The following is an 18,598-nucleotide window of genomic DNA, read 5'->3' as shown; positions in this document are numbered from 1 at the left end:
GCGAAAAATAAAGATTCATTTTATTCTGAATTAGATTAAATTTCAATATAAACTAACTAGGCGTCAGGCTCGCTTCGCTCGCCATATCCGTCGCGGAGCGTAGCCCCCTGGACCCCCGACTGGGACTCGCTTCGCTCGCCTGCATTTTTCATTTCAGCATTATTATCATATGTTAGGACGATCCAGTCGGGGGTCCAGACTAAACGTCTGGCTAAACGGATATGGCGAGCGAAGCGAGCCTGACGGCTAGTAATTTAATATTCCCAGGAATAGCTCTGATTGAAGTAGCAGTGCCCAATCAATTTTTCCGCGATAAATGCATTTCAATCTTCAACTTGGTGCCAACCTAACAAAGTCAACTCAACTTAATGCCAACCTGACAGAATTATTAATTTAGTTACCAGTTAACAACTGTTTCGAAGAGGTACTCTCTCTAGATTATAATTCTATATTAACATAATATGGTATGGGCATTTTTCAATTATAATTAAGAGAATAAGAAGAATATACATGCTAAAAGACGAACTTTAAACCCTTAAAAACCACCCTTAGAGTTAAAATATTGCCAAAAGATTTCTTAGTGCGCCTCTAAAGGGCCAACTGAACATACCTACCAAATTTGAACGTTTTTGGTCCGGTAGATTTTTAGCTCTGCGAGTGAGTGAGTGAGTGAGTGAGTGAGTCAGTCAGTGAGTGAGTGCCATTTCGCTTTTATATAATTATATAGATGACATTTAGTTGGATCCGCAATCAAGCATACGGGCTTAATAATGACGTTTTCTTCACTGAACTAGCGTAGCGAACTCTTACTGATGACTACAGTAGAAAAAGATAAGAGAACAGCGCTGCCAATTCTCTTCCTTCCATGGAAAATAGCGGATACCGGTATATTTATAATAATAATGCTGAGGGTGATGCCCACATAAGCTGTTAGGCTTGTGCGTGGGTAATGAGTGAGAGGGATAGTGATGAGAGATACGACTACTTTTTATATAGTCGGGACCGACGGCTTACAGCTCATTCTCGTTTTAAATAATCAATTATATTGTAATCGTCACGAGAAATATTTTTCAATGATTTAATAATAAATTAAATATTTTGTCAATTAATTTTGTTACCATATTGTTGAAAATCGATCTACCATCTTTGTGGAGCTAGAAAAGGTTAGTGCTATCTGCTTTATGACAAGGATAGTAACACCAATGTTAATCAAATACTGCCATTATAACGTGGACCTCACTATAGCAATAATTATAGTGAGGTCCACGTTATAATGGCAGTGGATGAAGATAGACGAATAGCAATGCCGATTCTCTGCATTAATTAATTATATTTCTATACTGGCATGAACATAATTGGCATCGTTGTGGACCTAGAAAAGGATAGTACCACCGACTTTGTTGAATGATAGACAAGGATAGCAAAACCAAAGTTGATCAAATACTGTCATTATAACGTGGACCTTACTATATCCATGGAATATTATGGCTATTCTCTGCTAGTGGATACAAATGTGTTGAGAAGGTTTTTTCTATGAAGGAAAGATTTTTCGTCCCTGATGGGACCAAAGTAGGCTAATTTTTCCCTTTATTGAAATATTGTCAAATATATGAAAAAGTAAAATTCAATAGCGGCACTGTCTAGTAACTTTAGACAGACTAAATTTGTTTTAAAACAGTTATTGTTGAATCGGAATCAATAGAGCAATAGGAATGAAAATATGCCCATAACAAGCATCCTCGGTAAATTGAGAATGTACAGTATATGCAAAATGTGAAGTTAATGAGTTGAGTAGTTGAGACGTGATGATGCGTCATTCGTGAATTTCCTATCCCCTACCTGTATAAGCCAATTATTTCCCTTATTATAGTATAGATAGATATTTCTATATTGAGGTCCACGTTAATAAACATAATTGGCATCGTTTTGGACCTAGAAAAGGATAGTACCACCGACTTTGTTGAATGATAGACAAGGATAGCAAAACCAAAGTTCATCAAATACTGTCATTATAACGTGGGCCTCACTATAGTGTTCGGCAATATTATGATACAGTATCATCTCAACTTGATACACAACACCATAATTTGATACAAAACAGGATAGAGGTATCTGCTTTGTGGAATGATAGACAAGGATAGCAACAGCAATGTTAATCAAATACTGCCATTATAACGTGGACCTCACTATAGCAATTAGTGTTTGACAATATGATACAATTTCAACACAATATGATACAGTATCATCTTAACTTGATATACAACACTATAATTTGATACATAACAGGATAGAGCTATCTGCTTTGTGGAATAATAGACTAGGATAGCAACACCAATGTTAATCAAATACTGCCATTATAACGTGATCCTTACTATAGCAATTAGTGTTCAACAATATGATACAGTATCATCTCAACTTGATACACAACACCATAATTTGATACAAAACAGGATATAGCTATCTGCTTCGTGGAATAATAGACAAGGATAGCAACACCAATGTTAATCAAATACTGCCATTATAACGTGATCCTTACTATAGCAATTAGTGTTCAACAATATGATACAGTATCATCTCAACTTGATACACAACACCATAATTTGATACAAAACAGGATATAGCTATCTGCTTTGTGGAATAATAGACAAGGATAGCAACACCAATGTTAATCAAATACTGCCATTATAACGTGATCCTTACTATAACAATTAGTGTTCAACAATATGATACAGTATTATCTCAACTTGATACACAACACCATAATTTGATACAAAACAGGATATAGCTATCTGCTTTGTTGAATAACAGACAAGGATAGCAACACCAATGTTAATCAAATACTGTCATTATAACGTGATCCTTACTATAGCAATTAGTGTTCAACAATATGATACAGTATCATCTCAACTTGATACACAACACCATAATTTGATACAAAACAGGATAGAGGTATCTGCTTTGTGGAATGATAGACAAGGATAGCAACACCAATGTTAATCAAATACTGCCATTATAACGTGATCCTTACTATAACAATTAGTGTTCAACAATATGATACAGTATTATCTCAACTTGATACACAACACCATAATTTGATACAAAACAGGATATAGCTATCTGCTTTGTTGAATAACAGACAAGGATAGCAACACCAATGTTAATCAAATACTGTCATTATAACGTGATCCTTACTATAGCAATTAGTGTTCAACAATATGATACAGTATCATCTCAACTTGATACACAACACCATTATTTGATACAAAACAGGATAGAGGTATCTGCTTTGTGGAATGATAGACAAGGATAGCAACACCAATGTTAATCAAATACTGCCATTATAACGTGGACTTCTTCATAGAAAAGAAGGCAGTACTATGTAAGCTGAGGATACTCTTCAAGTTCGGACTTAACTTTGAACTAAATGTCAAGTGTCGAGAGATCCGTGTTAACAATGTTCAAAAGCATTGTTATAATTATTATTTAAAGAAAATCCCAAATAAATGCTGCAAATCACCCCGAAGACTTCTGCTACTGCAGACATTGACAACAGGGTTAACAGCTAGATGGAAATTCGATGAGAACTACTGTCCAAAAATTAGTTGCCAGCCCGGGAATCGAACCCGGTACCTCCCAATTGCTAGTCAGGAATGCTTACCCTTACACCAAACTGACAATCTCTGGATAGCAGCGCTCATTTTATACGAAGCCATAGCGGCCAACCAGTTATAACAGCATTGTTGTTATAAAATGGATGTTTGAAAATTAAGAACCAAACACTAATTTCACAAATTGAATTTTTCAATTCTCTTGTAAAGTTTAGAAAATAAATTTCAAAAAATGTCTCACCTAACAGAGTAGCTGCGAATCCTAGTGAAAACATTTCTATTGATTTTTCCCACAACAAGAGATCAACGAAAATTTGACAGCCAAAAAATCAAAAACCTTTGAGACAGCGAAATGGAAATCAGTTGCTGAAGGTTCCCAACAAGTTTATAAACCTTCTACAACAAATAATAAACTTGAGAATCTCTTTTTCAATCATCCCAACATTGGTTGTAGAAGAAAACTCAATTTTCAATAGTACTTCTTAAAAAATATTCAACTTTATAGCTTCTTGCAAGGAATCACCTCATAATTACAATGACGAATGTCGGGGAAAAGTAAATTGGTTTCACACTTTTTCGAGAAATTCAATCAAAATCATACTAGATTTCGTCATGAAAGATGAGCTCACAAAAACTGTTAAATAGAATTTCAATCATTTTCTTCTTCTAATACTTATAATTCTTATGAGAGAGAGAGAGTTGCAAGAAACCTTGAAATGGAAATTTTCGTCTAATTAGTTTTTTCTGCTGATACTAACTGATTATGGTATTCAAGATAACTGTGGGATGATAATGATATCAATAAATCGTTGATTTGGAATTCGATATGGGGATATATGTTGATTGATAATATTATTTTATCTTCAAGATAAAAAATTAATTAGTCATCAGAATCAAATTAGAGATGAAGAAGATGATGAAGCCGTGGAGAGAGGTAGAGAAGAAAGAGAAGAGGTGAGAGAGAGTGAGAGTAAGAGGAGGAAGAAGGAGAAGAGGGAGTAATAAGAAGGATAAGGAGAAGATAGGAGAAAAAGGTGGTGATGAAGAAGGAGAAGGAGAGAAGGAAGAGGGAGAAGAAGGAGAAGAAGAAGAAGGAAATGAAGAAGGAGAAGAAGAGGAAGATGATTATGATGATAGTCTAATGATAAGGGAGAAAATAGGTACAGTAGGCCTTCTTGAATTAATAACAGCTCATATTAAAACACTAGAGATCAATCAGACATAATTTTTTTTTTGTCATAGCTATTTACTAGCATAGTTGGTTTTATATTATCATAATCTGAATCTAATCTATTTATTCTCTCTATTGTCAATGATTATTGCTAATTGAAGAAAAATAATTGAACAGGATTGAGAAAAACTTAATAAGCCAACTCTGGGATCAAAATATGGGGAAAAAATTGATGGAAGATTTGAAACAAAGCCGCATTATAAAATAAAAAGTAGATGAAAAATTTGGTAAAAAATTGATGGAATATTTGGGGCAAGCCGAATTTCGAAATAAAAGCTGAATGAACTGAGCAGTCTGAATCATTTGCAGTCCACTATATTATTTGAAATTCATATTTTCTAAATTTTGAGTTTGTCAAATTTGGTTGAAATTTTGTTTTCAATATTTTTATTGTTGGTTGAGAAGAAAAATTTCGTTTTTAGGTAGTGCTTGAACCCTGCCATCTGAAGTTCAGCTATTATGATGTCTCGTCTCAATTTGATTGCTGTTGTATGTGGTAAGTTTCATTTTCCAAAATAGATTTTTTTTCATATTTTTAAAATCAACTTCAATCTAGTCTCTAGTTTGTATAATAATTTTGTCTAGTTTTGTTGATATTCAATTCCAAAAATAGAAAAATACAGTTATTTTCACATAATATTATAAATGTATCTGAACCAGATTATAATTTTTCAAGATAATTCTTAAAAACTATAAGTATGAACTCATCTATAATTATAATAAAGAAAAAAATTGGCTTATACATGAATTGATAGGAAATTCACAAATAACATATCATCCTGTCTAACTACTCAACTGATCAACTTGATATTGCTTATAGATTCTTAATTTATGGAGGATGGTTATAGGCCTATTATAAATGTTTCATGATTTTAGTAGTTCAAGCTTCCACTTTGTCAAGTATTCAATTAGATACTTGTGGAGCACGACTTACCTAGTGGTTAGTAATAATAAAGATGATTGCAATAATTCAATTTTGGTCTCTTGAGAAAGTTTCTTCTCCAGTTGTATAAGTATGTATATAATCTTTCAAAGTACTATAATTTCAACATCCATGTTGTGTTCTGTTCATAATTCACTCATAGAGTTTATTCTGGAAATTATAATAATTTTAATTTTTTAATTTCATTTTATTTCAGTTGGATTTGCAGTTCTTACTGCTGTAGTGGGATTGCCCATTAGAAGCAATGATCACAATCCAGGCCGGGAGGACCAGTTTGTGATGAGTGGCGACACTAGCGCTCCAGGTGGTGAAGATCTGAAGCGCCTACGTAGACAAGATGATGACGATGAAGAGGGTGAACTGGATCCCGAAGCTATCTCAGAAAAGAGAAAAAAAGAAAAGGAAGAGATACTTGATCAGCTGTTTCCATGGTGGCGGGAACAGAAAGCACAGTTTGACGCAGGCCTTTTGCAATATGGGGTCAGGCCTACTGTACATTATTGATGAATTAAAACTGGTCCCATATCCAACGGTACCCCACTAACTAATCAATTTCAATTCAATTTATTTTTACACACACATACATATTTAATACAGAGAATAACAAAAAGAATACATGCAAACAACAACAACAATACACATTGAAACAAAATAAAAAGAAAGCGGTGCAACAAAAAAGGAAGGAAGATTGAAGGGGTTTCCCAACTATGGATATCCATGTACTAGGAAAACCTATAATCCTTGAGAAGGTCAAAAAGGTGTCGGGAAAAGTAAATAGATGGTAGATATGAAAGGATGGGATAAGGGAAGAATAATAGGCTAAGGGAAGGATGGAAAAAAGAAACCGATAAGACCAGGTGTTAAAAAAATTATAATACTAGATGAATTACAAAGGATTGTAGAATCAATAGCAATAATAATCTGTATCCAAATCAATAATCCATAATAATTCTAAGCCAGATGCTATAGTGAGGTCCACTTTATAATGGCAGTGTTCGATTAGCAATGGTATTGCTATCCTTGTCTACCATTCAACATAGTGGATAGCGCTATCTCTATCTTGCTTTGCTCTGTTGCCAGATCGTCCTTCAACAACAATGTAGATTTAATAATTAAATTGACAAAATATTTTATCTCAATTATTATGAAAATTCATTATGAAATTATTGAAAAATATCATTTCCAGCTTGATAAAATATAATTTATTATTTTAAAGAGAATGAACAGTTAATATGACATTAATAAACCTCTATCAGCCATCATCTATAGAAGGCATTGACAAGACAGAGGTTCGGCAATGTTGTTCATCTTTCTTTCTCCACTGCCATTATAACTAGGACCTCACTATAGATGAGTAGTTATATCCTTTGAAACCGGAACAGGTTAGAAAAACCTCTAATCTTGTAAAAAAGAAGAAAAATTAATAATTATATTTCATCAATGATTATATCAATTTCATCACTAATAATTAGTTGGAATAGTAGTTCCCATTCGATGAATAATAGATGCACAATATTTTTAAAATAAGAGATGTATTCCACTGTTCAATAAAATTCATTCTGCATTGTTCGAGTTTTTAAGAAAATTGTCATACTTGTGCAAAACCAAACTAATATTATTAAACAATGTTATATGAAATATCTTTGTTTTTATTGAATTTTTATCCTGTTCTCCTTGTTTTTGATTGTTCAGAACCTGCCATTCTCAATATCATGTTTTTACCTGTGTCTTAATTATCCAAAGGATCAATTTAAACCCAATATTCTAGGTTGATCTAGTATTATTCAATATTTATCATGATTTCTTGATTGGCGATCATTTAAACATGCCGCTTTCAACGTCTAGCAAATACAAGTATTATATTAACAAGATGGTCCCTAACTGCCCTCTCAGACGATGTAACCAGATACCATCTCGTCATGCGCTATCTACAGCTGTTAGTATCGTGCTGCTTGAAGCGGAAGCTCTATGAACTAATCAATATATAAATATAGATAGATGTTGAATAATAATTCAATATTATTGTACTGAATCATCCAAGGTATCTATAGAGAAATAAGTATCCCAAAGAACTCAATTTTTATCATAAAATTAACAATTGATTGTTAAAATTGACAATTGATTTGAAAACATCTGGCATAGTGTAGACGAAATCTAGGAAGACAGGTCTCCAGCCTTCCAAAATTTTCTGAACGGAAAACAACATGGCTGCATGTCAGGACCTCATTAAATCCGAATTTCCTAAAATTGATGATGATTTATATCAGTATGTTGAAGGTAAATACATTTTCTATGGATAATACAACTATTCAAATCTAGTTTTCAAATTTCAAGTAGATTCTCGACTAAAATAGAATTTCATTAAGTTGTCGGCAACTCTTTTACTCTTGAACAAAACCTAATAAAGTTCATTGTAGTTCAAAAATAATAAATATTAGATACTTTATGAATATGATAGTTAATTCTAAATGAATTGCTTTAATGGATTTTAAAAATCATCAAATTCAATGCCCGAATTAATAACAAATACTAGTGATTTGAAAACATCTTTCGAACATAACCAAAGAATAATCTTCGTTCAATAGAATGTGATAAGCTTATAAATTGTTGTTGTATAGTACGGAATTTATAGTAACTCATGTAAATTCCATTCATCCTCTTATTTTCCTCAAATGTTAATTAGTGTTGACTTGACTTATGTATTTATATTCAAAGATTACAATGGTAAATGAATGATTGAGGTTATGTTCCAACTCATCACTACTTTCTCAACATATCAAGCTGAATGATCCTTTCGTATTCCATGCAAATCATCAATTTTAAATGAGATTAAATTTTAAACTATCAGCTTTACAGGTCCATTTTATTGTTTTTAAAATTTGAATTGATAACAACATGTCGGCTGATGTTGAAACTTGTTTTATGTTGTAGGAATTTTAGAAAATGGAGTTGAAGATTTCGAAGACAGCGCAGAGGTCTATGATGCAATTGGCGAAGTTTTACACGAGGTTGCTGATGAAAAATCGGAAAAAGAAATACGGTAATTGATAAACAATTTAGCCTATTTTGTCTTGAAATATTATCGACGACATTAATTCAAAATTTGTCTTTATTAACCTTCCGGTAGCTGCGCCCTACTCAATCACACGAGCAGTCGCGTGTTGTATTTCTAACAACATCCAATTTTCCAAGTGTTATGTACTCTGTTTACTGTCAAAACATATTAATTAATTGTATAATTACTTTTTTCATCTTTTTGGAATATTTTACGCCTATGAACATTTGGATGATTACCATTTCATAGCCCAATAAGGTACATCAAGCAAAGCCATCAATTCTGTTATTGGTTCGTTTACAGTCTCCGTATACAGTCTTTCCCTATCTTATGCACTGTGGCGAGGCGACTAAATGGCACCTAAAGACTGAACCATTGCTCGGTTGATACTGCAACTCAGTGGAGTGATGGGGGGGGGGGAAAGTTTTGGAATGCATAAGTGACTCATCCACTGAAACCACCCCATTCAATAGTTTTGTGCACAATAAAAGCTGACACTGTTGTACTTTTTACAACATCGCGACTGCCGGAAGGTTAAATTAGACTAGTGTCGTCAAAAATAGTTTTATTTATTTATATTTTTTACAAAGAATAAAACGAGTTATTAACTTGCAGTTTTTCATGGATATTAAGATAGATAAGAACAATTTACTGTCAATTTCTTACACTTTCTTCCTTTATTAGTATCTTATTCAAGAATGAACGGTTATCTGTTGGATTGTAAATTACAGTGTCCAGTGTCTAATTAAGAAATCTGGTGTGGCGCACTCACACAACTTTCCTTGCCGTAATGAAAATTGATCACCTGACGCTAGTGTTCCCGCGCATCAAAAGTCTACTATTCAAAGATTTGATCCAGCTGATGACAGGGTAATAACGCTGGAGACCCACGAGGTCTGCAATCTCTTCATAGTGAATCATTTAATAGAATCAACAGTTTGCAATTGGATAATCACATTTTCTCGAATTTCAAACTTATTTTCAATTTTAGGTGAAAATGTTACAGGACATTAATTGTAGAGATTCTTATGTTCAATCTATTCCACTCGAAATTTTTTGTTTAAATTGTATCTGGAGCCTGATAATTGAGAATCTAAAATCAAAGTTTGCATAGATGGGGCGGAGCTCCTGAAATTTTTACAGATATGGGACTTGTGGCAGTTGATACAGCTTATTGATGACTATGTCAAGTATAACTTTAATCAAAATCGTTGGAGCCGTTTTCGAGAAAATCGCGAAAAACCGTGTTTTTGACAACATTTCCGCCATTTTAGCCGCCATCTTGTATCGCATTTCATCGAAATTGTTCGTGTCGGATTCTTATATTGTAAGAACCTTACGTTCCAAATTTCAAGTCATTCCGTTAATTGGGAGATGAGATATCGTGTACACAGACGCACATACACTCATACACACACACACCCAAAAACCACTTTTTTGTACTCAGGGGACCTTGAAACGTATAGAAATTTAGAAATTGGGGTACCTTAATTTTTTTCGGAAAGCAATACCTTCCTTACCTATGGTAATAGGGCAAGGAAAGTAGAAACTACTACTCCGTCCCGTTTTGGAATGCCAATTTTCTGACTCCAACTGTTTAAAGTCTAGAACTTAATTAAATCTCGAGCTCGGAAGCCGGCCCTTAATAGTCTAAATATGCATCATTTCATGAGGGAAAGTGACTCAAACTAATTGATTAATTGAATCAGTAGACCCATGATTAAACAGTCGTTTTGCTGCTTCGTGATAATCACAGATATTAAGAGAAAACCAATAAATACTGGACTAAATTGGCATAATTTCATTGAAATTGTCACTCAATTTAATAAAAATTGATGACTCTTATGAGAGTGTTCACATACTCGTAGTCTGGCATGAAACGAATACCATTTGTAGTTATGAGAGCGTTCACACATTCCGACATTCACACCAAGCCATGGTGTGAACGCTCCCATCAGAACAAATGATAATGATTATCTCTGACAAAAACATAAAATTAGCATCCAGAACTTGCTTTCATACACTCTGACATCGACTACTAATTAGGATCTAGCAATTCTAGGTGAACTCCGAACTCACAACACACATTCTAGACTCGAGGGTGGCTCCTAGATTTACATTACTGGCGCCCACCAGTTAGTCAAGATAAGACAAGACATGATTTACGTTCAGTCACAATGCTTCACATAGTTGCTTATGACGCAACTCACACTGATTAGTCATTGCAATTAGATTATGTCTTCATAAGCAACTATGTGAAGTATTGTGACTAAACGTGTCTGATCAAGACAAGACATGATTAGACACGTTTAGTCACAATACTTTACATAGTTGCTTATGAGAATAAGTCTAATTGCAATGACTAATCAGTGAGAGTTGCGTCACAAGCAGCTATGTGACTAAACGTGTCTGATCATGTCTTGTCTTGTCTTGACTAACTGGTGGGCGCCCAGCCTAACTACTTTCCTAAGAATTTCAAGAAATAATTATCATATATACCTCTTATAAGAGTGATCAAATATTCGCAGGCTGACAGGTAATAAAATAAAATAAAATTTGTTCTAATGCTAGTGTTCACATATTCACCGTCTGCTCGGAAATAAAGCACTATCCGCTTTAATATAATATTGAAGAATAGGGCAAGCAAAGTAATAACATAGAGAAACGATAGCATGAGTAGATATCCCATGGTATAGGGCATTTATGTCGCAACTTTTACTGTTATCTCAAGCCGATAGTCCACGTAGTTCTTTTCCGTGAAGCTATGTGACGCTGGTAGTCTTTCATAATATGCCGTTCATACACTCTAACCCCAACAAAACAGTAAAAATTGACAATAATCGACAATAATCGGCTTGAGATAACAGTAAAAGTTGCGACATAAATTCCCTATACCATGGGATATCTACTTACTCTATACTTTCTCCATGGTAATAATGGGAAAGTGACTTAAAATCTAGCTATATGTGGACTGTCTTATAAGATATATTAGCTCAAAGCGCTTTGCTGTGACACAGCAATGTGAGATGACTGTGTATGTTTATCATGCATGCTCTACCGTTAGTGGCCAGCCTTATTTATTTCTACATTGATAAATACAATATAATTCTCAACTATGAATGATTGGGGAAGGAACAACATGCTTAAAGCCCAAAACTGTTCCTTCCTCAAATTTAGATAGTAATTGACAAACTATATGGCTCAACTGACACTCAATTGATACTGTATCATGTTGTGTAGTGCTACTGTATCATATTGTGTTGATACCGTATCATTTATCGTGATAGCATAAGAAGATTTCCCAAGGTATATAGGTCGTTTATGTTCCAAATTTCAAGCCGATTTCTTGTTAACACAAGCCAATAATTACTGTCGACTACTGTCCATTATTAGTGGGATGTTGGGAGTGTGAGGCTCAACTGACACTTAGGCGACTCAGGTGTAGAAGAGACTGGACTCTAGTGGAGAGCATGTGTTTTGAAATGGTGACGTCGCGGAGACTAGAATCGACTGGTCTGAGTGTCACCATTTGGAAACACATGCTCTCCATTAGAGTCCAGTCTCTTCTCGATCTGAGTTGAGCCTATGACGAACTTATACATATTGTTGTAAATGTGCTTTTGTCATTAACAGTTTGTCAAAAGTTACAATATAGAACAAGTTAAAAATAAAATATAAAATGAGGCTTGTGCATGTCATCATCTACAGTTAAATCAAAACTGAAAACCCTGTTTTCTACGTTTGGGGTTCCTAGTTACATACATTCAGACAGAGGAACATCATTTAAGAGTCAAGACTTGAAAAATTACCTAAACTCGCATGGAATTGCAACTAGCAGAACCACTGCTTACAACCCAGCAGGTAATGGCATAGAGAAACAATAGCGTAAGTAGATATCCCATGGTGTAGCGAATTTATGTCGCAAATTACTGTTATCTCAAGCCGATTACTGTCGATTATTGTCGATTTTTACTGTTTTGTTGGTGTGAGAGTGTATGAACGGCACACTATGAGAGACTACGAGCGTCACACAGCTTTACGGGAAAGAACTACGTGGACTATCGGCTTGAGATAACAGTAAAAAATGCGACATAAACGTCCTATACCATGGGATATCTACTTACGCCATATTGTTTGTCTATGGTAATGGACAGGTTGAAAGATATAATGGTATTCTATGGAAAACGATTGAGCTACCTTGATGCTCTTAGCTGAACAAGAATATTACTTTGCACAGCCACAAATCAAACTCCTCATGAGCGTATGTTCTTACACCCACGTAGATCTGGAAACAATGGTGTTTCAGCTCCTTCTTGGCTTCTCAATTCCGGCCCTGTCTATTTAAAAACATTCAATCGAACATCTAAATATGAGCCACTTGTTGAAGAGGTCCAACTTCTACATGGAAATGCTGAGTATGCAAAGCTACCTGATGGAAGAGAAACCACAGTATCAACACGTCATCTTGCAACAGAGATCAAGAAGAACAAACCGATTCTGAAAATGATGAAAATTCTCAATTACCAACTTCCGAACCTGAACTTGAATACTTCCATAATCCTCAAGCAACCCAAAAGCAAGAAAACGAAACTAGTACTACTGCCGAGAGCTTACAACCTAGACAACAGACTACTGGACAAGAAAACCAAAATAAAATAAGATAAGAATGTTTATTTCGCCAAAATTAAATAGTTACAAAACATGAATGATACATACAAAATGCATAATAAAAATGTAAATTATAATAGATCTAAATGATTTGGCACAGTCAGCAAAGTTAAACTTGTGCGCTAGCTGTGAGTTCATAAAGCAAACAGTACGAAGTAGCCTATAGCAATACTGAAAAATGGAAAAAAATATATACCTATATAATAAATATTATAGTAATGCTTCTGATAAATAATACAATGATAAGAATTAAATAAATATATAAAGAATACATATCCAAGAAGAAGTTTTAGAAATAGAAGACCTCCTAATTATTTGAATGACTACATTCATTGACTCTTTGGGGGGAAGAATGTAGTATAACAACATAATATGTTTTGAATTTGTTATTACTGTTACTAAGTCTCCAAACAAACTCATTCCAATTCGAAACCTGTATAGTTCAAGTTATTAAAAACCTTTCTTAAGGTAAAAAAAAAGTAAATTCGTATGGCTTTTGTTGGTGGGGAGTCCCTTGCGGGAAGGTCCCACCCCCTGAATATATAATTTAAGCCGTCAATGGGCATTACGACTGTCATACTTCAGCCGGGACCGACAGTTTAACGTGCCCATCCGATAACACGGGAGTGATCTGGTTAAAAAACTTTTGGTATTGAGAGGGTTTGAACCCGGGATCTCTATGCTGCTACGCAGGCACTCTATCCACTAGACCACGGATCACTCCTTTCTTAAGGTATTAAATACTTATGTCGTGTTTACTCTCATTCCTATCACAATCATCTATATATATAAAAGTGAAATGGCACTCACTCACTGACTGACTGACTGACTCACTCACTCACTCACTCACTCGCAGAACTAAAAATCTACCGGACCAAAAACGTTCAAATTTGGTAGGTATGTTCAGTTGGCCCTTTAGAGGCGCACTAAGAAATATTTTGGCAATATTTTAACTCTAAGGGTTGTTTTTAAGGGTTTAAAGTTCGTCTTTTAGCATGTATATTCTTCTTCTCCCAATCTCTTAATTATAATTGAAATTTCCATATCATATGTTACTATAGAACTATAATCTAGATAGAGTACCTCTTCGAAACAGTTGTTAACTGGCAACTAAATTAATAATTTTGTCAGGTTGGCATTAAGTTGAGTTGACTTTGTTAGGTTGGCACCAAGTTGAAGATTTAAATGCATTTATCGCGGAGAAATTGATTAGGCACTGCTACTTCAATCCTGGGAATATTATATTACTAGCAGTCAGGCTCGCTTCGCTCGCCACATCCGTTTAGCCAGACGTTTAGTCTGGACCCCCGACTAGATTGTCCTAACATATGATAAAAATACTCAAATGAAAAATGCAGGCGAGCGATGCGAGCCTGCTGATCTCATTCTTGGACCTGGCTAGACGGATATGGCGAGCGAAGCGAGCCTGACGGCTAGTCTTTTCATAAACAGATCGTTGTCAAAAAAGTCACCTTGGCAACCGAGATCACATGATAAGTATCCATCTAGCCTACATCAATATTGTAAAATATCCTGGCAAATTATTAATCTTCAATCTTGATTGACAGTACAGTTAGTTTCAAAATTGCCTATACTCCAATGAATTCAAATTGTTCCTTTTTACTTTCCTTGCCCTATTACCATAGGTAAGGAAAGTATTGCTTTCCGAAAAAAATTAAGGTACCCCAATTTCTATATGTTTCAAGGTCCCCTGAGTCCAAAAAAACTGGTTTTTGGGTAATGGTCTGTATGAGTGTGTGTGTGTGTGTGTGTATGAGTGTATGTGCGTCTGTGTACACGATATCTCATCTCCCAATTAACGGAATGACTTGAAATTTGGAACTTAAGGTCCTTTCACTATAAGGATCCGACACGAACAATTTCGATCAAATGCAATTCAAAATGGCGGCTAAAATGGCGAGAATGTTGTCAAAAACAGGGTTTTTCGTGATTTTCTCGGAAACGGCTCCAACGATTTTGATCAAATTTATACCAAAAATAGTCATCAATAAGCTCTATCAACTGTCACAAGTCCCATATCTGTAAAAATTTCAGGAGCTTCGCCCCAGCAATGCAGATAGATTCCCAATTATCAGGCTTCAGATACAATTGAAACGAAAAAAATCAAGTGGAGTAGATTGAGCAAGAAAAAGTCTACAATTAATGTTCAGTAACATTTTCACCTAAAATTGAAAATAAGCTTTAAATTCGAGAAAATGTGATTATTCAATTGCAAATTATTGTTGATTCTATTAAATCATTCACTATGAAGAGATAGCAGACCTCATGTGTGTCTCCAGCGTTATTGCCCTGTCACCAGCTGGCTCAAATCTTTGAATAGTAGACTTGAGATGCGCGGGAACACTAGCGTCAGGTGATGAATTTTCATAACGGCAAGGAAAGTTGTGTGAGTGCGCCACACCAGATTTTTTAATTAATCTTCTTATTAATTATTAATCTTCAATCTTGATTGACAGTACAGTTAGTTTCAAAATTGAAATGAAGGGAAATGTGATTATTCAATTGCAAATTATTGTTGATTCTATTAAATCATTCACTATGAAGAGATAGCAGACCTCATGTGTGTCTCCAGCGTTATTGCCCTGTCACCAGCTGGCTCAAATCTTTGAATAGTAGACTTGAGATGCGCGGGAACACTAGCGTCAGGTGATGAATTTTCATAACGGCAAGGAGAGTTGTGTGAGTGCGCCACACCAGATTTTTTAATTAATCTTCTTATTAATTATTAATCTTCAATCTTGATTGAAAGTACAGTTTGATTCAAAATTGCCTATACTCCAATGAATTCAAATTGTTCCTTTTTTAATTTCAGTGACATCTGCAACAAACTGCTGAGGATCCTGCGACCAGATAAGGGTGGTGGGGGCGGTAGAGGTGGAGGAGGGGGTGGTGGTGCGTTGAATGACATCACAGGCGGCGCTCACAAAGTGCTCAACGCCCCAGTGCACCTGGCCAGCATGGCTGCCAACCTCGAGAACAACGTCACCGACATCAAGAGCATCTGGGTCATGCAGCGTGATGACTCGCTGGTCAGTTGGCAACATTGCTTGTTAGTTGTAGATTAGAGTAAAGATAGCATAAGAAGATGTCCCATGATTTGTACAATTCATTCAAAGTTTGCAAGTTTTGTATCAAATTATGGTGTCGCGTATCAAGTTGACATGATACTGTATCATATTGTGGTGATAGCATACAGAAAAGATAGCATGAGAAGATGTCCCATGGTTTGTAGAATTCATTCAAAGTTTGCAAGTTTTGTATCAAATTATGGTGTCGCGTATCAAGTTGACATGATACTGTATCATATTGTGGTGATAGCATACAGAAAATATAGCATGAGAAGATGTCCCATGGTTTGTAGAATTCATTCAAAGTTTGCAAGTTTTGTATCAAATTATGGTGTCGCGTATCAAGTTGAGATGATACTGTATCATATTGTGGTGATAGCATACAGAAAAGATAGCATGAGAAGATGTCCCATGGTTTGCAGAATTCATTCAAAGTTTGCAAGTTTTGTATCAAATTATGGTGTCGCGTATCAAGTTGAGATGATACTGTATCATATTGTGTTGACCCTGTGTTATGTGTTGTCAAATTGTAATTTGCCAAAGGTGTCTGGCTAGATTTCAAATTACACGGCTTGATCGATTATTAGGGTTGCCGACCAGTAAGTATTATAGCCTAACCTCAAAATTCCAATATTTTATATAATACCGGGTGATTACAAATGAAATAGACAACTTCAATAGCCTGTACAAAATTAAACTGGTGTATTTCAACATAGTAAGTGATATAGGTTTGTAGGGAATTTCTTAAAGTTTATGTTGGTAGAACTGTTGCTGGCTGCTCCGTGTTACAACAGCCAGTTTAGTTTAGCAATATGGCCGCTACTCAAGTGGAGAAAGCTTATTGTGTTCTCGAATTAGCCAAAACAAACTCTGTTACTGTTGTGCAGCGTCATTTCAGAACAAAATACGGTAAACCACCACCAACAAGGCAATCAATTTATGACTGGTATGAACGTTTTGAAAGCAGTGGATGTGTGTGTGTAAGAAGAAGAGTACTGGAAGACCTTCTGTTATAGAAGAAAAAATTGATAGTGTTCGTGATGTTTTTGTACGAAGTCCAGAAAAATCGACTAGATCAGCGAGTTTAGAATTGCAAATTCCTCAACCTACTGTGTGGAAAATTCTGCGGAATTATAGTATAATAAATAGCAAATAAAATTCTTTTCTATTTGGCTGTTCTAATTTTAGCCAGGATAGGCCTACCCGTTATTATCTAATCTTTTACTTGTTGCTATCGCACCCAGCGATAATAGAGCAGCTGTTTGCTCGAGACCTATAAAATCCTTTCATTTAGCGATTTTGCTTGCTTATCAAATTTAATTTATTACAGTGTGTTGACCCTGTGTTATGTGTGTTGATACGGTATCATTTGTGATGATACCAAAATTCAAATTCAAATTGTTTTTATTCTGATTCAAAAATCAAATACATACAAAATTTCAAATACATCAAACATCAAAAATGGAAATAAAATACAAAGTGCTCTGAAGAAATTGTATAAAATATAATTTATGTAATAAGGCTTTCTAAGTGTCTGATGTATTATGAAAAAAAAACAAAGCTTTTTTGAAACAGAATATTTCTAGCTTGCTGTAAGCATATAATGCTTAACGCGTGCAAGCAGGAGTGCTTATACTATAATTGAATAAAATCAGAAAGAAGAAAAAAAAATTTTTTTGGGCAAAAAAAAAATGAAAACACACACTCACACATTCACTCACCTCTCATACATTTCCAGTTTGGGCTTAATTACTTTTTGATATGATTTTCAACAACTATAATAATTATTATGATGAAAACTAAGAAAGAATAAAAAACATGTGTTCTAAACAATCAGGCAAGATATTTCTAAGCCATTTAAGAATGTAATATTTGAACATTTTCCTATTATCAATTCTCTTTGCCTCAAAAGGTAAATTATTGAAAAATTTCGGACCTAGAAATACAAACGATTTCTGGAAACAAGTGGTATATGACCTGGGAAGCCTTAGCAGATCAGAAGTG

General features: G+C 34.8%; 2 protein-coding genes across 2 annotated transcripts in view; both read left to right on the top strand.

The window, feature by feature from the left end:
* Positions 1-4,997: 4,997 nt before the first annotated feature.
* LOC111058023 lies at positions 4,998-7,420 on the top strand. Its single transcript, XM_022345517.2, has 2 exons — positions 4,998-5,335; positions 5,979-7,420. Exons 1-2 carry the CDS (start codon positions 5,299-5,301, stop codon positions 6,284-6,286), a joined length of 345 nt encoding a protein of 114 aa, XP_022201209.2. The 5' UTR covers positions 4,998-5,298; the 3' UTR covers positions 6,287-7,420.
* A 490-nt stretch (positions 7,421-7,910) lies between these two features.
* Positions 7,911-18,598, top strand: part of LOC111058028 (ATP-binding cassette sub-family F member 3) — a 53,803-nt gene continuing 43,115 nt past the window's right edge. Inside the window, exons 1-3 of the mRNA XM_039441133.1 lie at positions 7,911-8,059; positions 8,714-8,822; positions 16,339-16,555. Coding sequence (XP_039297067.1) covers positions 7,987-8,059; positions 8,714-8,822; positions 16,339-16,555 — 399 coding nt within the window. The 5' untranslated portion in view covers positions 7,911-7,986. The remainder of the gene's footprint in view (positions 8,060-8,713; positions 8,823-16,338; positions 16,556-18,598) is intronic.

Source organism: Nilaparvata lugens, chromosome 14 (genome assembly GCF_014356525.2).
Source record: "Nilaparvata lugens isolate BPH chromosome 14, ASM1435652v1, whole genome shotgun sequence".
NCBI classification, from domain to species: Eukaryota; Metazoa; Arthropoda; class Insecta; order Hemiptera; family Delphacidae; genus Nilaparvata; species Nilaparvata lugens.
Note: the sequence above shows the minus strand (reverse complement) of the source record. Positions and strands in the feature narration are given on the sequence as shown.